The sequence below is a fragment of the Chroicocephalus ridibundus genome, chromosome 3 (genome assembly GCF_963924245.1).
Source record: "Chroicocephalus ridibundus chromosome 3, bChrRid1.1, whole genome shotgun sequence".
NCBI classification, from domain to species: domain Eukaryota; kingdom Metazoa; phylum Chordata; class Aves; order Charadriiformes; family Laridae; genus Chroicocephalus; species Chroicocephalus ridibundus.
In genome coordinates this window covers 59,672,365-59,688,524 of record NC_086286.1, presented here as the reverse complement: position 1 = coordinate 59,688,524, position 16,160 = coordinate 59,672,365, and the positions used below count along the sequence as shown (strand labels likewise).

Sequence of the window (16,160 nt, the reverse complement as noted above, 5' to 3'; positions counted from 1 at the left end):
CACAACACCCGTCACATCCCATTTACTAAATGACCGCGTCTTCACTGCATTCCAGCTTAAAACTTTAACGTGAGACACTGTGCTCAGATGCTGCATTTTGTAAAAGGTACTCTCAGCCTCACCACTTATCCCTGACGTGAACGCTCTTTCAATTGCCCTTTTTTCTTCTTTTCCTCTAAATGCGCGATTTTGCGCCTGCTTCGACTGTGGAGGTATCTTTCCACGAGTATTTGGGGCTTCCTCCTCCTCAGGGTGTTTTAATTCTGAAAATTTCTTCTGGAGCGAGAGGAAAAAGGAGAGTAACCTGGATATCCAGCCCCCCGCCTCCCCGTCCCCACAAGCGGTTGGGGTTGGCCGCAGGGTGGGAGGACACGACACCGCCCCCACGCCCACCTCAGCGCCCCCGCGGGCCCTCACCCCGGGAGCCCTGCTTTGAACTTGTGGCACAGAGGACCTGGCGAGGTTTGCGGGGCTTCTTTTAGTCAGAATAAATAAAAACGCATCCAAATGCCCCTCACACGGCGACAGCCGCCCCACTGCGGCCTGCATACAGGCGTGGGGCCCCGGGGCTCGCCCCCTGCCCCGCCCTGCCAGCGCTAGCCAATCACAGCGCGCCCGCCCAACGGGCACCGCCCCTCCTAGACGAAGGGAGACGAACCCCTTCGTCCCTTTCCGCCGGAGGAGTCACGACAGTTTCCGGTCGCTCCCGAGTCTCTTCGGCAGCTTCCGGAAACCCGGAAGGGAGGCGGCTGAGGGTGCTCAGGTGTTTCCGGCCGGCGCGGCCAGCGCCGGTGGAGGACAAGCGCCCCAGCCGGGCATGCGGCTACTCTCGCGAGTTCTCCGCGCGGCGCAAGGCTGCCGGGCCGCCGCGCTGCCCCCGCCGCGGAGACCCCGCGCAGCGCCGGGCGGGGGCAGGGCGGCGGGGACGCAGCCGCGCCGCGGGCTGAGCGCCCGCCCCGGCTTAGACGAACTGTTCGCCGCCCCGTCCTTACACCGCCTGCTGGAGGCGCGGGCGCAGGGCGGGGCGAGGCCGGAGCTGGCAGCGCGGATCCAGCGGCTGCGCGACAAGGAGCGGGAGCTGTGCGACACGCGGGAGCTGGCGCGGCAAGGTGCGGGGGGGCGGAGCCTGGGACACGGGGAGGGGCGGGGCCTGGGCCGGGAGGGGCGGGGCGAAGGCGTTGCCCCGCGGCGCCTACTGGCAGGGTGTGTGTGGGTGGTGGGGTGATTTGCATACGCCGACGCGACTGGTGGAGCGCCGCAAGGGGGCGGGGCGCACCCGTGAGGGTGTCGGCGGCGCGTGCGGGGCGCGCGTGGCGGTGGCGGGAGGGCGGTGACACGCGTGGGAGGGTTAAAGGCCTGTCGGCCGCGGCAGTGCGGGAACGCGGGGGCGGGCGGGTGGTTCCTCAGGGTTCCGCGGCCGAAGGAGGCGAGCACACCTCCGCAGCAGAGGTCAGGGCACGAGTGGGTGTCGGCGCGGGCGGGAGAGAAGGAAGGAGGGAGTGGGAGTGGGAGTGGGAGAGGCGCGTCCAACGTGCGTGGGAGCCGCTGGTACCTGAAGGAAGAGCAGCGTAACAGCATCTACTTCATATAACATAAAGATAATTAATTAGGGATTAAAAACTTAATTTTAAAATTTTTTTATTATTTTTTTTTTCTTGCTGTGGTATGCCCGCTTGCACCCATTTTGGCGGCCGTGGGCCTCAGCGGCTCTTCGTGCTGCCTCCGTGCTCTGATTTAACTCTGAGCTGTGTTGTCAGCTTTTAGTGTTGCCAAATACCAAATATTTATTTTTTTTTCCCCAAATCAAACTTTGTTTTGGTAGCGGTTAGAAACCAAAATGCAGAAGAACAGTACTTTAAGATCAGTAAGCATTCACTAGATCGTGAAATGTTCCCCAGATCATTTAATACTTACTGCTTCTCTAAATACTGCTGAAATAAGAGTCTTAACTGTATTCAGTTATTTCAGCCGGTGGAGATGGCAAACACTGTCTGACAGGAAATGGCCTCTTTTTTTTCTGTTCATTCTCTCTCACCTCATACTGAAAAAGGAGAACTGATTCTTCTGAACAAACTAATCAATGACCCAAACTAACAGAATGAAACGGAACGGAGGAATTTTTTTTCCTCGCCTTTCAGAACCTGTTGGAGAAGTAGGTGCCATCAAAACCAGGTTTAGAACTTCAGCAAAGTGAAGTGATTACAAGGGCTTAGTCAGTAACTTTGAGCACCTCTGTAGTTCCTACTTAAAAATATTTGTATATATTATTTTTAAATTATTTTAGAGCTTATATTACATTTGCACTTTAAAGTATTCAACTGCTTTTAAATAGATTATTTCTTAATTCTATAATTGTTGCATTATGAATAGCTGATTTGATTGTAATCAATTTGTAATTCCTTAATTCATATCCTTCCTTCTGTTAGCCTTAATGACTAGCCCTTGATCAGCAGTTATTGTAAAGAAATGTAGATAGTTGGAGATGATCAAGTTTACATGTTTAAAGAGTTACAGTTAGTCAGGTAGTCAACCGTGGGTGCTCTTATTCAGCTGTAGGTAAAGAGCACACTTGTTGTTTAAAACAATTTTACGCATGACTCGCTTTAGAATTTCCTTCTTACAGAAGTGATTCTGTGGGGGGGTAATTTACCAATGTTAAACCTAAATTGTAAAGCTTCATTTAAAATTGTGCTACTGGCTAAATGCAGTTAAAGTGCTGAAAAGATGTGGCTTTACTGTAAGAGTACACCTTCTGTCTCAGCTGAGTGCATTCTTGAAGCTTGCTGTACACAGAAAAAAGAAGTTTAGCATCTTTTTTTTCTTCTCTTGCTGCTGACTGTGCAGTTACGTGTTCCTGTGCCTTCCCCAGTTCCCCCTTTTTTCATTGTGTATACCATTTTCTCATTTTTGGGGTAATATTTTTTTCTTCTGGGTGAGTGAGCTGAATCAGTGCGGATCACAGGCTACGTAGGATGCTGAATTTTTTTTTTTTGGGGGGGGGGGGAAGTCTGATATTGACCAGAAGAAAAGGAACATTTTAACATATCGAAACTGTAGTACTGAAAAACAAGTCTTAATTGTAAAGCATTTGTGTTGATCAGTCAAGTAACACTTCAGAATTACAAGTTCCTCTTCTTATGCAAAAGTTCTCCTATACCTTTGTTTTTAGTGATGTGTTAGAAGTTTTGCAGCTGTTCTGGAATAAATTGACAGACATGAAATACATGAAATTACCACTGCTGTCTTCAAATTTTTGCATACAATGATCGGGGTAATAGTCCTTTTAAGGAAGTGTCAGTCGTGGGGCTGCTCCGTAAATCCTTTACGTTCCTGTCGCAGTCAAATACAGCGAGTAATTTCTTAGAATCACGGAATGGCTGAAGTGAGAAGGCACCTCTGGAGATTGTCCAGTCCAACCCCCTGCTCAAGCAGGGTCACCCACAGCAGGTCGTTCAGGGTTGTGTCCAGTTGGGTTCTGAATATCTCCAAGCATGGAGAATCTGCAACCTCTCTGGGCAACCTGTGCCACTGTTTGACCACCAGCACAGTGATTGTTGTTTTTTTTCGTTGAGTTGGGTTGTTTTGTTGGGGTTTTTGTGTACTATTCATCTTTGTTACAGATCGTATTATTAATCTCATTTTCTGACAGGTTTAGTGTGTTCGGGGTTTTGTGTGGTGGGGTTTTGGTTTTTTTGAAGAGTAAATTTTTCGTGTGGTTATTTTTCAGAAGGTTTTCTGAGAGTGGCACTGATAAAAGTCTGAGGATTAACCATACTCAAATATTCCAGATGAGAGTGAAGATTTCCAGAAGCTTGCAGAAACGGAAATCGCCTCCTGTGAAGAAGAGATAGCTGAACTGAAAAAGGAGGTTAGATCCCCTTTAAAAGCCTCTATTACCTTGCCATTCTTAAATGAACAAAGACAAATTGTCTTCGTCAAAACATGATGTATACAATCAACTCTTCTCCCCTTCAAATTGTACTCCTCAACTAGCGTCTGTTATCTAAGGAAAATGAACAACGCAGCTGGTATAGAGACAGCCTCTAAATAAGCGCTTACTTGTATCTGAAATTCTTTGAATCAATACACCTTTGTAAGTAGGTGCTATAATTTGTCTTGTCTGGGTGTACCTTTATGGTTGTCCAGCTTTTTATCCATTGGAAACATTCAGCTTGTATAGTATCAAATACACAGTGGTTTTGAAAAAAGTATTTTAGTAGTATGTAACTACTTTAGACTGCTACATTAAAAATAATGATCTTTATGTAAACAAACTGTTACATATTCTTAATTTACTGATGAAGTAAAAGCTGGTATTGTCACATTCTTTATTCCTTTGACAACAATGAAACAGTCACTTTATAAATATTTTTGTTAAATACTTATGGTTTTGCCAAAAGAAGTAGTCTGTGGAAAGAAACATCACCTAATGCTAGCAAAGGAAGATGATTGAAAAGCACTTGCAAATCATCCAGGGTTTTGATCCAGCCTGCAAAACTGTGATAGAGTTGGGTTTTTTTTTTGTTCTAGTGTATCTTTCTTCTACAGATGACTAGAAGGCGCTCTCTCCCTTTGTAAATAAATAAATGAATAATAGAGCTGAGTTGTTGTTGAAGGACTGTCCTCCTGAACATCCATACCTTATTAGCTCTGCAGTTGGGACCAGCTTAAAAGGGAACCTGCTGGGAAGAGAGACGCTCAGTTGTCTTGCAAGAACCAGGGTGTATCCCGTGGTGCTCAAAAGTCGCAGTGCTCCTGATGTGTGAAAACTTCTGTGAAGTTTCATATGTCTTTAGAGAGACCTACGTCACTCCTGCAGCCAGACACAGGGAGCCTTCTTGCCATGCAGCATCCCTCCCTTCCCCATTTTCCCGACCACTGCTGCTTCCCTGCAAGAGGCAGGAGGAGTTTGTCCTCTGGGCGTCCCAGGAGTTCGTGCAGGAGAAAAGACAGCCTAGATCCATTACAGGCTTGTCTGGCATTTTATACTGTCCCAGTTGTGGATAGCAGCGTCAGAGGGGGAAGTCTTAGCTGGGTGTTTTTGTGTTCGCAGATAGTGTTGCTTTTGATTCCTTCAGAAGAAACAGACAAGAGTGATCTTGTCATGGAAGTAACTGCTGGAGTTGGAGGGCAGGAAGCCATGCTGTTCACCTCGGAGATATTTGATATGTATCAACGATATGCTGCCTATAAACAGTGGAAATTTGAAGTATTAGAATACTTTCCCAGTGAAATAGGTCAGTAATGGATATACTTAATCTTTGTAACTCTTTAATTTAAGTTGAAATGCTCATTCATATGACACTTGAATTTCCTGACTACAGGAAGCTAATTTGCACTAACTTAATTTTAGAAGCGGAAGATTGTTTGAATGTCTGAATATGATTTTCCTCAGCTTCTGTATTTGAGAATGAAATTCCATTTCAGGAGTACTATTAAAATACTAAACTACTAAAATATAAAACTTGCCTTTCATTAGTTTCAAAAAAGTAGAAATGAAACCAAGTGCTTGGTGGAAGAAGATGCAGATATGTTGGTTTAGCTTTTTTTTTTTTTTTTTTTTACAAACACAGATTACATATACTTTTTATTGGATACACTGTTCTACTTAGTTACTGAATGTTTCTAGTGTTTGTAGATCGGTTTGGTGGCGGGTTGGAAGTCAGTGTATTATTATGAATACCTTGGCAGAGAGAGATGAGTATTATTAAAACTGTTCTTGAGTTTTAATCTAAAACGTCTTGAATTAATCTGAAATAATGTGATTTGAGGATTTACGTAGGCCATCTGTAACAGCTAACGGATGAGCAAAATGGGGGAATTGTTGAGACTTTCAGAGGAGAGATAAGAGACCTAATTATTTATGAAAGTTTTACAGGTAATCAGTTTAACAGCTTGTTGCCGGTAAAAGGAGATGTTTCTCCTTTCTCCCTTACTGCCTCACTGTCTCTCTGAGCAGTCCTACCTTTTTTGTGCGTGTCTGTTTTGATGTCCTTTCACTAAAACTGGCAAAGACTTTGCTTTTTACGACTGGTATTTTTTTTTTTTTGCCTAGTTAATGTGTTAAATCAGTTCTCATGAGCCTTAGAGCTAGCAAAAGATAAGCAGCAACAGGGGGGTGAATGCAAGGAGGTGGAAAAACTGGATCTTTTGGTGATGAGCTGTGAAGTTGGTTCACCGCATCTCATGGAACAGTATCTTTGTAAAGATGGGGACTGGTAGCTTTACGCAACAAACTGAGGCCGTGGCACATGTTAGTTAATTTTAGCTTAATCCGGTTAGTGTGTAAAGTTGTTTCGCAAAGATCAGGCTGCTGTCTCTGTGTTGCTGCTGACTTCTTTGCGTTGGCACTTGGCGTTATGCATCTTCGCAGAGTCCCATCACCAAGTCGCTCCAACTGAAAAATAGCATTAAAAAAACCCACCCCCGATTAGTTTTCAGGTGATGCAGCACAACGGAAGCAGAGAAATACTCATGTGGGCGGTGGAGGCAGAAGTGTGTGGCTACTAGTGCTGACAGGGAGAAAACCAGGCCCTCCTTCCAGCAGCAAGAGGTTCAGTCACCTTAAGACAACTGTGAAACTGCAACCCAAAACATGCCCAACCAGTGGCAGGGATTTGGGGTTTTGATTGACAGATTGTTAGCCACGTTTCTTCAGCAGGCTGGATTTGCTGTGTCTATCTGTGTTAACAGATCTGCAGGCTTACTGTTACCCATGCTGTTGTGAGTAGAGCCAGCACATTTTGCTTACTCACATATTGCTGTGGGGGTAACGCATGTATCATAGGGGGTATGGATCAGTAGATGGGTGCTTGTGCAGCTTACTGCCCATACCTCGGATCGCTTGTGAAACTTTACCTGTATTCATACTTTCATCAGCATTTTTTTTTCTTTTTAGTGAAACTTTGAAGAAGAAATGAGAAAAGCTAGGATGTTAGGATATGCAATCTGTCAGAAAAACTCATATTTTTTTTCAGTCAACACAATATAATTGCAGAGAGATTTTTAGCCAGCTTTGAGAGATGTTCTAACACTCCTTCTGGTTACTTACGCCGTATTTTGGACTCAGTGATATTTTCAAGTATCTTGAACCCTTTCTGTTACAACTGTGTAGAAATGAAAAAAAAACTACAATCAATATCCACAACTCTCCTAGTTGAGCTTCTCATGTCAGTGAGCTACTTTCCCCTTCTAATGAGGGTCTTACTGTGCCCTAAGACCATCTTGCATAAGTACAGTTTTTTGATTCACTGTTATATATTGAGAGATTAAAAGAAGGTTCAAAAATCAGACCCCATGGAAGAAATGCAATTGGACATCACAAACTAGCTTGATTTGTTGTCTGTGTTCACACTTCACCTTTCAGATATGCAGATACAATTTAACTTACTATGGATTTCACTTACACTTCTGTGGTTTTAAAATCTTTACTAGAATTTGATTTTTAAAAGTGTTATATCTGTAAAATGTTTGAATAATGTTCATTAGAGTTCTTAGCTGGTGACATTTCAAGTTGATGAACATGATCTCAGGTTTTTACAGTATCAGAATCTCCTTCCAGAGTGTCTGCTGTTGATTCAATTAATATATGTTTTTTTACTTTGGTGATACTTGAATTCATTATTGTCCGTCTAGATTTGTTACTATTAATAAAACTTTTTTTTATGGTCAAGAGGTCATTTGTCAAGTAAACTGTTTTCACAGTTCAAGTGAAGGTAGGGACAAGAAGAAGCTTCACGTTACAGTGGAGTTCGTTGCTGAAAGAGGAAAGTCATCTTTATCCCCACTCACAACCAGGCAAATGCTTTGCCAGGAGCTGATCCCATTCAGCCTTCAAAGCTGACAGAACTCTATTAACTTTTTTCTTTTTTTTTTTTTTGAAGTATATGGAATAAACATCGTGCAGGCTAGCTGCGTTTAAACAGCATGGGGGAAGGGTCTGGGTCCTCCTTATTTCATATACTAGAGGGAGTTGCTCTTTCCATTGAAGCAAGAAGTAGGTGGGGTGAACCCCAGCAGTCGCACACAACTTCACCTTCAGAGCACAGTTTCACAGTCAGCTTGAACAAGGGCTGTCCCACCTTCCATCCAGCTGCCAGCTGTGTGTTCCTTCTCTCTCAGCTCCAGCAATTTTGAGGCCACAGTGCTAATTGGATCAATACGCTGATTTGGCTTAAAAACTCTCAGTGATTGGATAGTTTAAAGTCGGGTCTGACTCAACTTGTGGTCCTGTGATTGGAAGAGAAAGGGAGTTGTGCTTGACTACCCTTTTGGTGAAAGCTCAATCCTTGGACAAGGAGCCCACACGCTCAGAGGCATTCACTTCAATGCCTTAAGTGAGAAATTGAAGTAATACGTTAGCCTGATATATATCTAGCTGTATTTTCTCTTTGAAACCGCTAGGTTTTTAATGGTTATATATTTGGTTTAAACTCTTTTGCACCTGTCTCTGCACCAAAATGAGTGTTTAGGAAGGTAGGATGTAAATTTGGAGAAAAATAAAGGCAGCCCTAGCCTTTGTCAGCCTCTTGCGGTGTATTTTCTGATCTTACTTGCATGACCGCATATTGTCAAAACTGAGGAGCGAGAAATCAGTTGGGAGGTAGGGGCACTATAGATGGCACTGCCACCGAAAGGCATGTTTGAACCCTCAGGTTCAAAGTGTCTGAGCTGTGCTGAGCAAGAATGGAGTTAAGGACGCTTGCTGGTGACACTAAGCTGTTGCATCCCAGCCATGCTTCATTTTTATGGACTGCATGAGCAAGAGCAAGGTCCTGCATTAACACATCAGCCTCCCTCATTTCAGAGAGCTCCAGAATTTGGCTGAAATCTGACTGTGAGCCTGTGTGAACAAGGCGAATGTTTGAGCTGCAAAGCTGCAATTAAGAATTGGTTTCAGACCACTCTTGACTAACTTTACTGACCTACCCCAAGGGATGCCATGGTGCAAAAATAGCATGTTCAAGATTTAGTATGCACATTACAGCACAAACCCACGTGTCATTATTTATCCACTGCCTCTTGCCCTGTAGTGGCAGGCAGAGACACAGATTTGGGACTTAGTCTCAATCTGGGTATAAGACGCCACATAAAAAACAAGCATAAACTCAGACCCTTGTTGTGTGAACATCAGCTTTCAGGATAGAGAGGAACATTTTAATTGAAAGGGGCAAGCATGTAGTTCGTAAGAGGTAACTATATTTGACAGGCCAACAACATGTCTGCCAGGGTAAAGGGTTTGTTGAAATTTCATTGGATTTGGCTGCATTTCATATTAAACCTGTGTTGGTAATAGTTGATTTGAAGCAGTATGACCTAAAATACCCGTCTTTTGAAACAGTTTCTCGGTCATCTCATGTGAAGCACTATGGTGCCGCAGGCACACTGTTATTGCTACAAACTTAAACTCTCCTGAACATGTCACAGGTGTGGCTGCAGCTCAGACAGTCTGTACCCATGGTATATATATGTTAATGCTGGGAGAAGTGAGGGAGAAAAGACAGAACATTAGCTTTTGCAATGAACTGCTTATCAGGTAATTAATACTTTTCAGTAGCACCATAGCCTTGTGGACATTCACATTATTTTTACTCCTGACATAGCCTGGCTCCTTCCTCATGTGCAGAGGTTGCTTATGATTTTTTTAGTACTTGCTTTTATATGTAAAGGAGTACATAAGTTTTATTACTCAACTACGTTAATTATTTTAGGTTATGTAAGATTCTTTTAGAGTACAGAAGAAATCTTTTGTTCATTTGAGTAGCATTTGCATAGCAGTAGAAAGATTTCACAGTACCTGTTAGAATGAAACTTGCTGATCTAAACTGAAGATTTTGACAGATACTCTTCTTTGTTAAACTACATGCTTTGTGGTCATATTTATTCTAAACATAACTGATTTATCTCATAGAATTGATAGTAGATGATGGCTATAAATTAAATCAGTGAAGCACTAGGTATGTTGAATAGTGCATTTGAATCAAAGTGGTACAGATTTGTACAAGTAGAAGAAAACTTGTAGAAGTCAGAAGGACAAAAACGAGATGAAAGAGAAAGGAAGAGGCAGTTTAGGCTATTTTCCACAAATGTGACTGTAAAAAGAAATATGTTTTAGTAAAGTTATGAGGGAATGTTAAATTTCTGTAGAATGAAAACATTTGCAAACCTTCTCTGTGGAAGTGAAAAACTTGGCCTATGTTCTGGCTAATGATTTTTTTATGCTCTGCAGGGCATTTTCATGTTCTATGTTGTCTTCATTTTCCTCTCTTAAAAAGCTGATATCTTGTCCCTATGGCCGATTTCCTTAGTCTAGAGACAGCCTAAAACAGTATTTCTGAGAAGTGTGTTCCTCTTGTTTTCCTCATCTGTGGTTTCTTCTTGCAAGACTTCAACTGCAGTGCTCTTTGAAGGCCACCTATCTCCTCTTCAATTATTCCCTTGGCACACCATCCACAGTCCTGAGAACGGGATCTGGGAGCTGAGCAGGATTAAAAACCAAAACAGGTGAAAAATTACATTCACAGAATCACAGAATGGTAGGGTTGGAAGGGACCTCTGGAGATCATCTAGTCCAACCCCCCTGCCAGAGCAGGATCACCTAGAGCAGGTTGCACAGGAACGTGTCCAGGCGGGTTTTGAATGTCTCCAGAGTTGGAGACTCCACCACCTCTCTGGGCAGCCTCTTCCAGTGCTCTGCCACCCTCAAAGTAAAGAAGTTCCTCCTCAAGTTTAGGTGGAACTTCCTATGGTCAAGTTTGTGCCTGTTACCTCTTGTCCTGTTGCTGGGCACCACTGAAAAGAGCCTGGCCCCATCCTCCTGACACCCACCCTTTAAGTATTTATGAGCATTGATAAGGTCCCCCCTCAGTCGTCTTTTTTCCAGACTGAAGAGACCCAAATCCCTCAGCCTTTCTTCATAAGGGAGGTGTTCCAGTCCCCTAATCATTTTGGTAGCCCTTTGCTGCACCCTCTCCAGCAGTTCCCTGTCCTTCTTGAGCCAGGGAGCCCAGAACTGGACACAGTACTCCAGGTGCGGCCTCACCAAGGCAGAGTAGAGGGGGAGGATGACCTCCCTCGACCTGCTGGCCACACTCTTCTTGATGCACCCCAGGATGCCCTTGGAATTCTTGGCCACAGGGGCACATTGCTGGCTCATGGTCATCCTGTTGTCCACCAGGACTCCCAGGTCTCTTTCAGCTGAGCTGCTCTCCAGCAGGTCAGCCCCCAACCTGTCCTGGTGCAGGGGGTTGTTCCTCCCCAGGTGCAGCACCCTACACTTGCCCTTGTTGAATTTCATAAGGTTCCTCTCTGCCCAACTCTCCAACCTGTCCAGGTCTCTCTGTATGGCGGCACAGCCTTCCAGTGTGTCAGCCGCCCCCCCCAGCTTTGTGTCATCAGCAAACTTGCTGAGGATGCACTCTATCCCCTCATCCAGGTCATTGATGAATATATTGAAGAGGACTGGACCCAGTACTGACCCCAGGGGAACACAATCATTTATAGTGCCATCACTTCTCTGATCCTTCAAACAGTTATACCAGCGTGACTGAAGGCTTTGCACAGTAGCAAACAAGGAAGAGCAAGAATGCTAGAAACTAGTATTGCAACAAACTCTTTCTGTCGTGAAACCATAATTGTACTGGGTTTTACTTGCAAGTTCCAAGCTGTTCAATGCTAGGTTTTAGGATCTTGCTGTCAAATGTTTTGCTGGATGTATTCGTAAGAGGGGCAGGAGTTGAAGTTCTGCTTACTCAAAGGGAGCAAAAGATTACAATGAAATGAAAGAGCAAAGATGAGACACGGGTAGGATGCCTAGAGGAGAATGGATAGGAAGAGGAGTATGAATAGTATTCATCCTTTAGTTAGAGTTAGTTTTTTTCCCATTGAATGATAAGGTTCTGAACTAACAATAAAAAAATTGATGTAGTTTCTTAAGGTGGCATAAACTTACTGGTGTTAGAGTTCTACTGTGGTTTATGATTGTATGTGTACATGTATGTACATGGTTTGTAGGCAATCTTTTTATGATTATAAAAAAATAAAATTGGACTCTATAAAAATTAGACAGTTCTTTACTTGAGGTATTGTGTAAGCATGTATGTCTGGCTTTGTTTTTAAGACTTTTCTTGCATTTTCGGTGCAATTCTGCCTAACTATTTAAATGGAAAAAATCATAATTTTAAGAAACAAATGACAATGATGCCTAAATACACTGAAATAGCATAGTACCAGCAGTTTTTCTTACAGCTTTACAGATGTTTTTCTTCTATATTTAAGGTGGTCTAAGACACGCAGTTGCCAGTATAGCAGGTCTTGAGGCTTACAAGTACATGAAATTTGAAGGAGGAGTGCATCGTGTTCAGCGGGTGCCAAAGACAGAAAAACAAGGACGCATTCACACCAGCACAATGACTGTTGCAATATTACCCCAACCCACTGAGGTAATATTTATCTTCTAGTATAACAGACTTTACCATGAGCAATGTTTTTACATGCTGTATTGTTGATACCCAAGTGTTTTCTGTCTCTGTTGTTATTCTCTCTTAATGATTTTTTTTAATCTTAGTTTTAACCTAAGTCATATTTATTGGTTTATTTTTATTTTTGTCTAGATGTGTGCAATAAAGGATTTCTGGATTTCCTCATGATCCTATTCTCAAGAAAGTCACTGGCAGTTTACTTCACTGTAACCTGAAAATTCACTGTGACTGTGTCTTGCATGTTTTGTGGAAAACTTTAGGTTTTTTACAAAGTAACAACAGGCTGAATTAGTTTACAGAGCCCATAGAGCACCTTCTCTTTTAGCACCTTCTCTTCTCCATTTTTGTAGTGTCCTCACTTTCCCCTTCCAAAGTGTATGGGTGATAATTCATTCTCGCCATATTTGCTTGGTTAAAAAAACTGACTAAGAATTAAAGCTTTGTTTTGATCTTTGTTTCACGTTGACCTCGCAAATTGTCAAAGATGTTATCCTTCCTATTCTCTCCCGAAGTTGTCTCTCTCCTTCCTCCCAGAGACTGTCGCCCCATTCCAGAGCCAATCAAGGGAATATGTTCCATTTTATCTAAAACCCCATCTGGTAAAGTCCAAATATTGGTTAGCTTTGCTGGAAGAAGGTGCAGAGCTTTCAGAAGAAGATTAGTGTTAAGGGATGGTTATGCCTTAAGCTACTATTTGTCTGATTTCCTGGCTTCTATCATGTCGCGTTCCAATCTGGCTGCAAGGATTTGTTAATATGTTCATAAGAGGATGTGAGATACCGTTCATAAACTTTAAAAAGTTTGATCTTGCCTGAATGTGCCATATAAAATAAACCAACCAACCAATGCATATTTGACATCTGTCTAGAAAGAAACAACATGAATACATTCTTTTTTTTTTTTCTTCTGTCTCCCATGACAGATGAAGCTGCAAATTAATCCAAAAGATCTACGGATCGAAACAAAGCGAGCTAGTGGAGCTGGAGGCCAGCATGTCAATACCACAGACAGTGCTGTACGGATAGTTCATATTCCAACAGGTACTTCATTTATTCCTTAGTACAAGATCTATATTGCTGTCAGAATGTCGTTTGAAACAATGGTTTTATTTTCAACCCTGGGCAACAGTAGAGCAGTTTTCATATAGTTTTCATGTGTGTTCATGGTACTGTAAATGCACCATCTTATGCCCACTCCACTTTGTAATAACGAGTACTACTGCCTTCAGTAGGTGAGCTATCCATTTTGCCATTAATCATGACACTCTAAAAGCATCCAGATCAGTTTCTATTAAAAAGTTATGTTTAAGCTTTCAAATAATGGAAAAGAAACTGAAAAACTGAGTAGGTTAAAATCTGATGATTTGCCTTTTCTTGACTAGTCTCTGAAAGAGAGATGGCTCTATTTCCATATGAAAATGTTGCTTTTAATTGCAGAGTCTACTCGTGATGCCAGCTTCTATTTGTCTGCTGGCTCCTTTCCCGTAGATTACACATATAATTAGCAGGCCCAGCCCCAGGGCTCAGGTTAGGAAATGCAGGAGGGATGTGAGATACGCTTTCAAATGCTACCTGATTTTAGCTATCATATCTTTTCTTTTTATTGCCATTCCTAAGCTTTTTACTTCCCTTTGAGCAATCCACAACAGCTGTCTTGACTTTCATTGCTTTTTAACTTTTCCTCTTCTCTACCACAAACATTAGTCAAGCTTTACGGCCTCAGGTAATCCCAAGTATCTTCACGTACGCAGATTTTTGCCACCCATTTCTTCATGTTTATTGAAGACATTAATCCATTCTGCACTTGTTGCATCACCTCAGTAAAGCAGAAGGTAAATAGTAGAGAGGATAGAATTCAGTTCAAGATATGGTGACAAAAAGGTACTCCAGATTCAAAAAGTTTTGGATTGCCTGCATGTTTGGGAAAAAAAACCCCACACAAACTAAAATCAGCAAATGATCTTAGGTTTTGCGGAAGGCAGTTATTAGTGTTAGTTATAGAAATCTTAAAATGTATTGCAAGTTTTTTTGTGGTTATGCACTGCAGATGATTCATAGGGTGTCTGTATTTCACCTTATCTCTTGACTTTTTCCTATCCCACCATTCCCTTCTTCACTCCTCTGGGTTCTCTTCCTTTACAATTGTCCTGTTACTTCTTCTATTTCTCTCATCCTAACTCTTAGGTTTATAAACCTTTATTTTGACCCAAAAAGTTTGTAAACAAGTCTTTCATAAAGTAATACTATGTAATCTTATAAAAGCATAATGTCAAATTACCAGAGTTACTTAAAGTAAATCCAAGTAACAACTTCGCTTGTGCTGTCTTATTCCTGTATTTCTTCTCCTCTTTCTTAATCTGTTCACTTCTCATTTTAACTTGACTCGTATGTTTTGGGGGAAGAGACCACACCTTTTTTTAAAAAGAAAATAGTGCCCATTTTTTTATATTCTGATCATATTCTGTATACTCACTATCTTGTGTATTTTACTGCTCCTTAAATCCTAAATTTCCTGGAACTGTGGCCAAAAATTACAAGTATTAAAGTTGTATTCTGTAACTCAGATTACATCACGTATCTTCTATTTCCTTATCTGCCTGTTGTCCAACATATCGAATTAAATTTCTTGTTTTATGGCTTAAAGCACCTGTAAAACTCAGCCTGCACTTCTCTCCCAAACTGTATTGTTAGACATTAATAAGCCTAGACTTCTAGAAATTGCCAAAACCCTTTTAGTATGCCTTACCGTTAAGTGTCAAATGTCATGATATTTTTGGCAGGGATCGTGTCTGAATGTCAGCAAGAAAGATCTCAAATTAGAAACAAAGAGAAGGCTATGCAAATGTTATCTGCTAAACTCTACAATGCCAAACTGGAAGAAGAAACCAAAAAGAGAAACAGTGTTCGAAAGATTCAAGTAAGTTTCAGTTAGTAAAGATATAATTCTGTAAAAGCGTGTGTTCTTAGGGTAACTCCTGTGTTGAACTGCAAATAGTAAATGGAAATATAGAGGAAAAGGAGCCCAGGAAGGACTTATATGAGGCAAAAAAATTACAGTCTACTTGAGCAATAAAAGTCATCTATAAGCCAGACTTAAAATTTCAGTAGTATGTAAATTCTAGAGATTTAGTGAAAGAAACTGGATCGGAACATGAAGAACCGGAACAGTTTTAGAAAAAGATACAGTAAAATAATTCTTCTACATGTTTGAGAACAATTACTGCAACTGCTGAACTGGTCTAAGCACTATACAACTTAACTATAAAACATTCTGGATAATCATGGGAGGAAGAGAAAGCTTTTGCTTCAGATGCTTAATCAATATTTCATGCTATTTATAAAAAATATGATGATGATAAACTGATTCTTCTTTTTTCATAGGTTGGCACAAAAGGAAGATCGGAGAAGATCCGAACATACAACTTTCCACAGGACCGGATTACTGACCACAGGATAAGCAGATCAGTGCATCATATTGAGTCTTTCATGCTAGGGGAAGAAATGCTAGATGAAATGATACAAACTCTGAGAGAATATGCTGATTATGAATCTTTAATGGAAATTATTTCAGAAAGTGAAAAAGAGAATCTATCCTGAACGTTGCCCTTTGTCAGCCCAATACAACAGATGCAGACATTTGTCTGCAAAGGAGCTTCTTGGAGCACCACCCAGAAAATGCAAC

At 41.9% G+C, this 16,160-nt stretch overlaps 1 protein-coding gene across 4 annotated transcripts; it reads left to right on the top strand.

Annotated features, from left to right (window-relative positions):
* Positions 1-688: 688 nt before the first annotated feature.
* On the top strand, positions 689-16,083 carry MTRF1L (mitochondrial translation release factor 1 like). Of its 4 annotated transcripts, none has more exons than XM_063329337.1 (7): positions 689-1,109; positions 3,789-3,868; positions 5,054-5,237; positions 12,277-12,440; positions 13,402-13,519; positions 15,259-15,395; positions 15,860-16,083. In XM_063329337.1, the coding sequence occupies exons 1-7, from the start codon at positions 818-820 to the stop codon at positions 16,073-16,075; spliced, it is 1,191 nt and encodes a 396-aa protein (XP_063185407.1). In that variant the 5' UTR covers positions 689-817; the 3' UTR covers positions 16,076-16,083. The 4 variants fall into 4 exon arrangements, with proteins under 4 accessions (XP_063185407.1, XP_063185408.1, XP_063185409.1 ...); XM_063329338.1 differs by having other exon boundaries at positions 979-1,109; positions 3,728-3,868; XM_063329339.1 differs by having other exon boundaries at positions 982-1,109; positions 3,731-3,868.
* The last annotated feature ends 77 nt before the right edge of the window (positions 16,084-16,160 follow it).

Bases quoted from the DNA above. Each gene is read 5' to 3' on its own strand.
- MTRF1L (XM_063329337.1), top strand. From the start codon at position 818: ATGCGGCTACTCTCGCGAGTTCTCCGCGCGGCGCAAGGCTGCCGGGCC. The intron at 3,869-5,053 runs GTTAGATCCCCT...TTGTGTTCGCAG, and splicing joins TAGCTGAACTGAAAAAGGAG to ATAGTGTTGCTTTTGATTCC. The intron at 12,441-13,401 runs GTAATATTTATC...CTCCCATGACAG, and splicing joins TATTACCCCAACCCACTGAG to ATGAAGCTGCAAATTAATCC.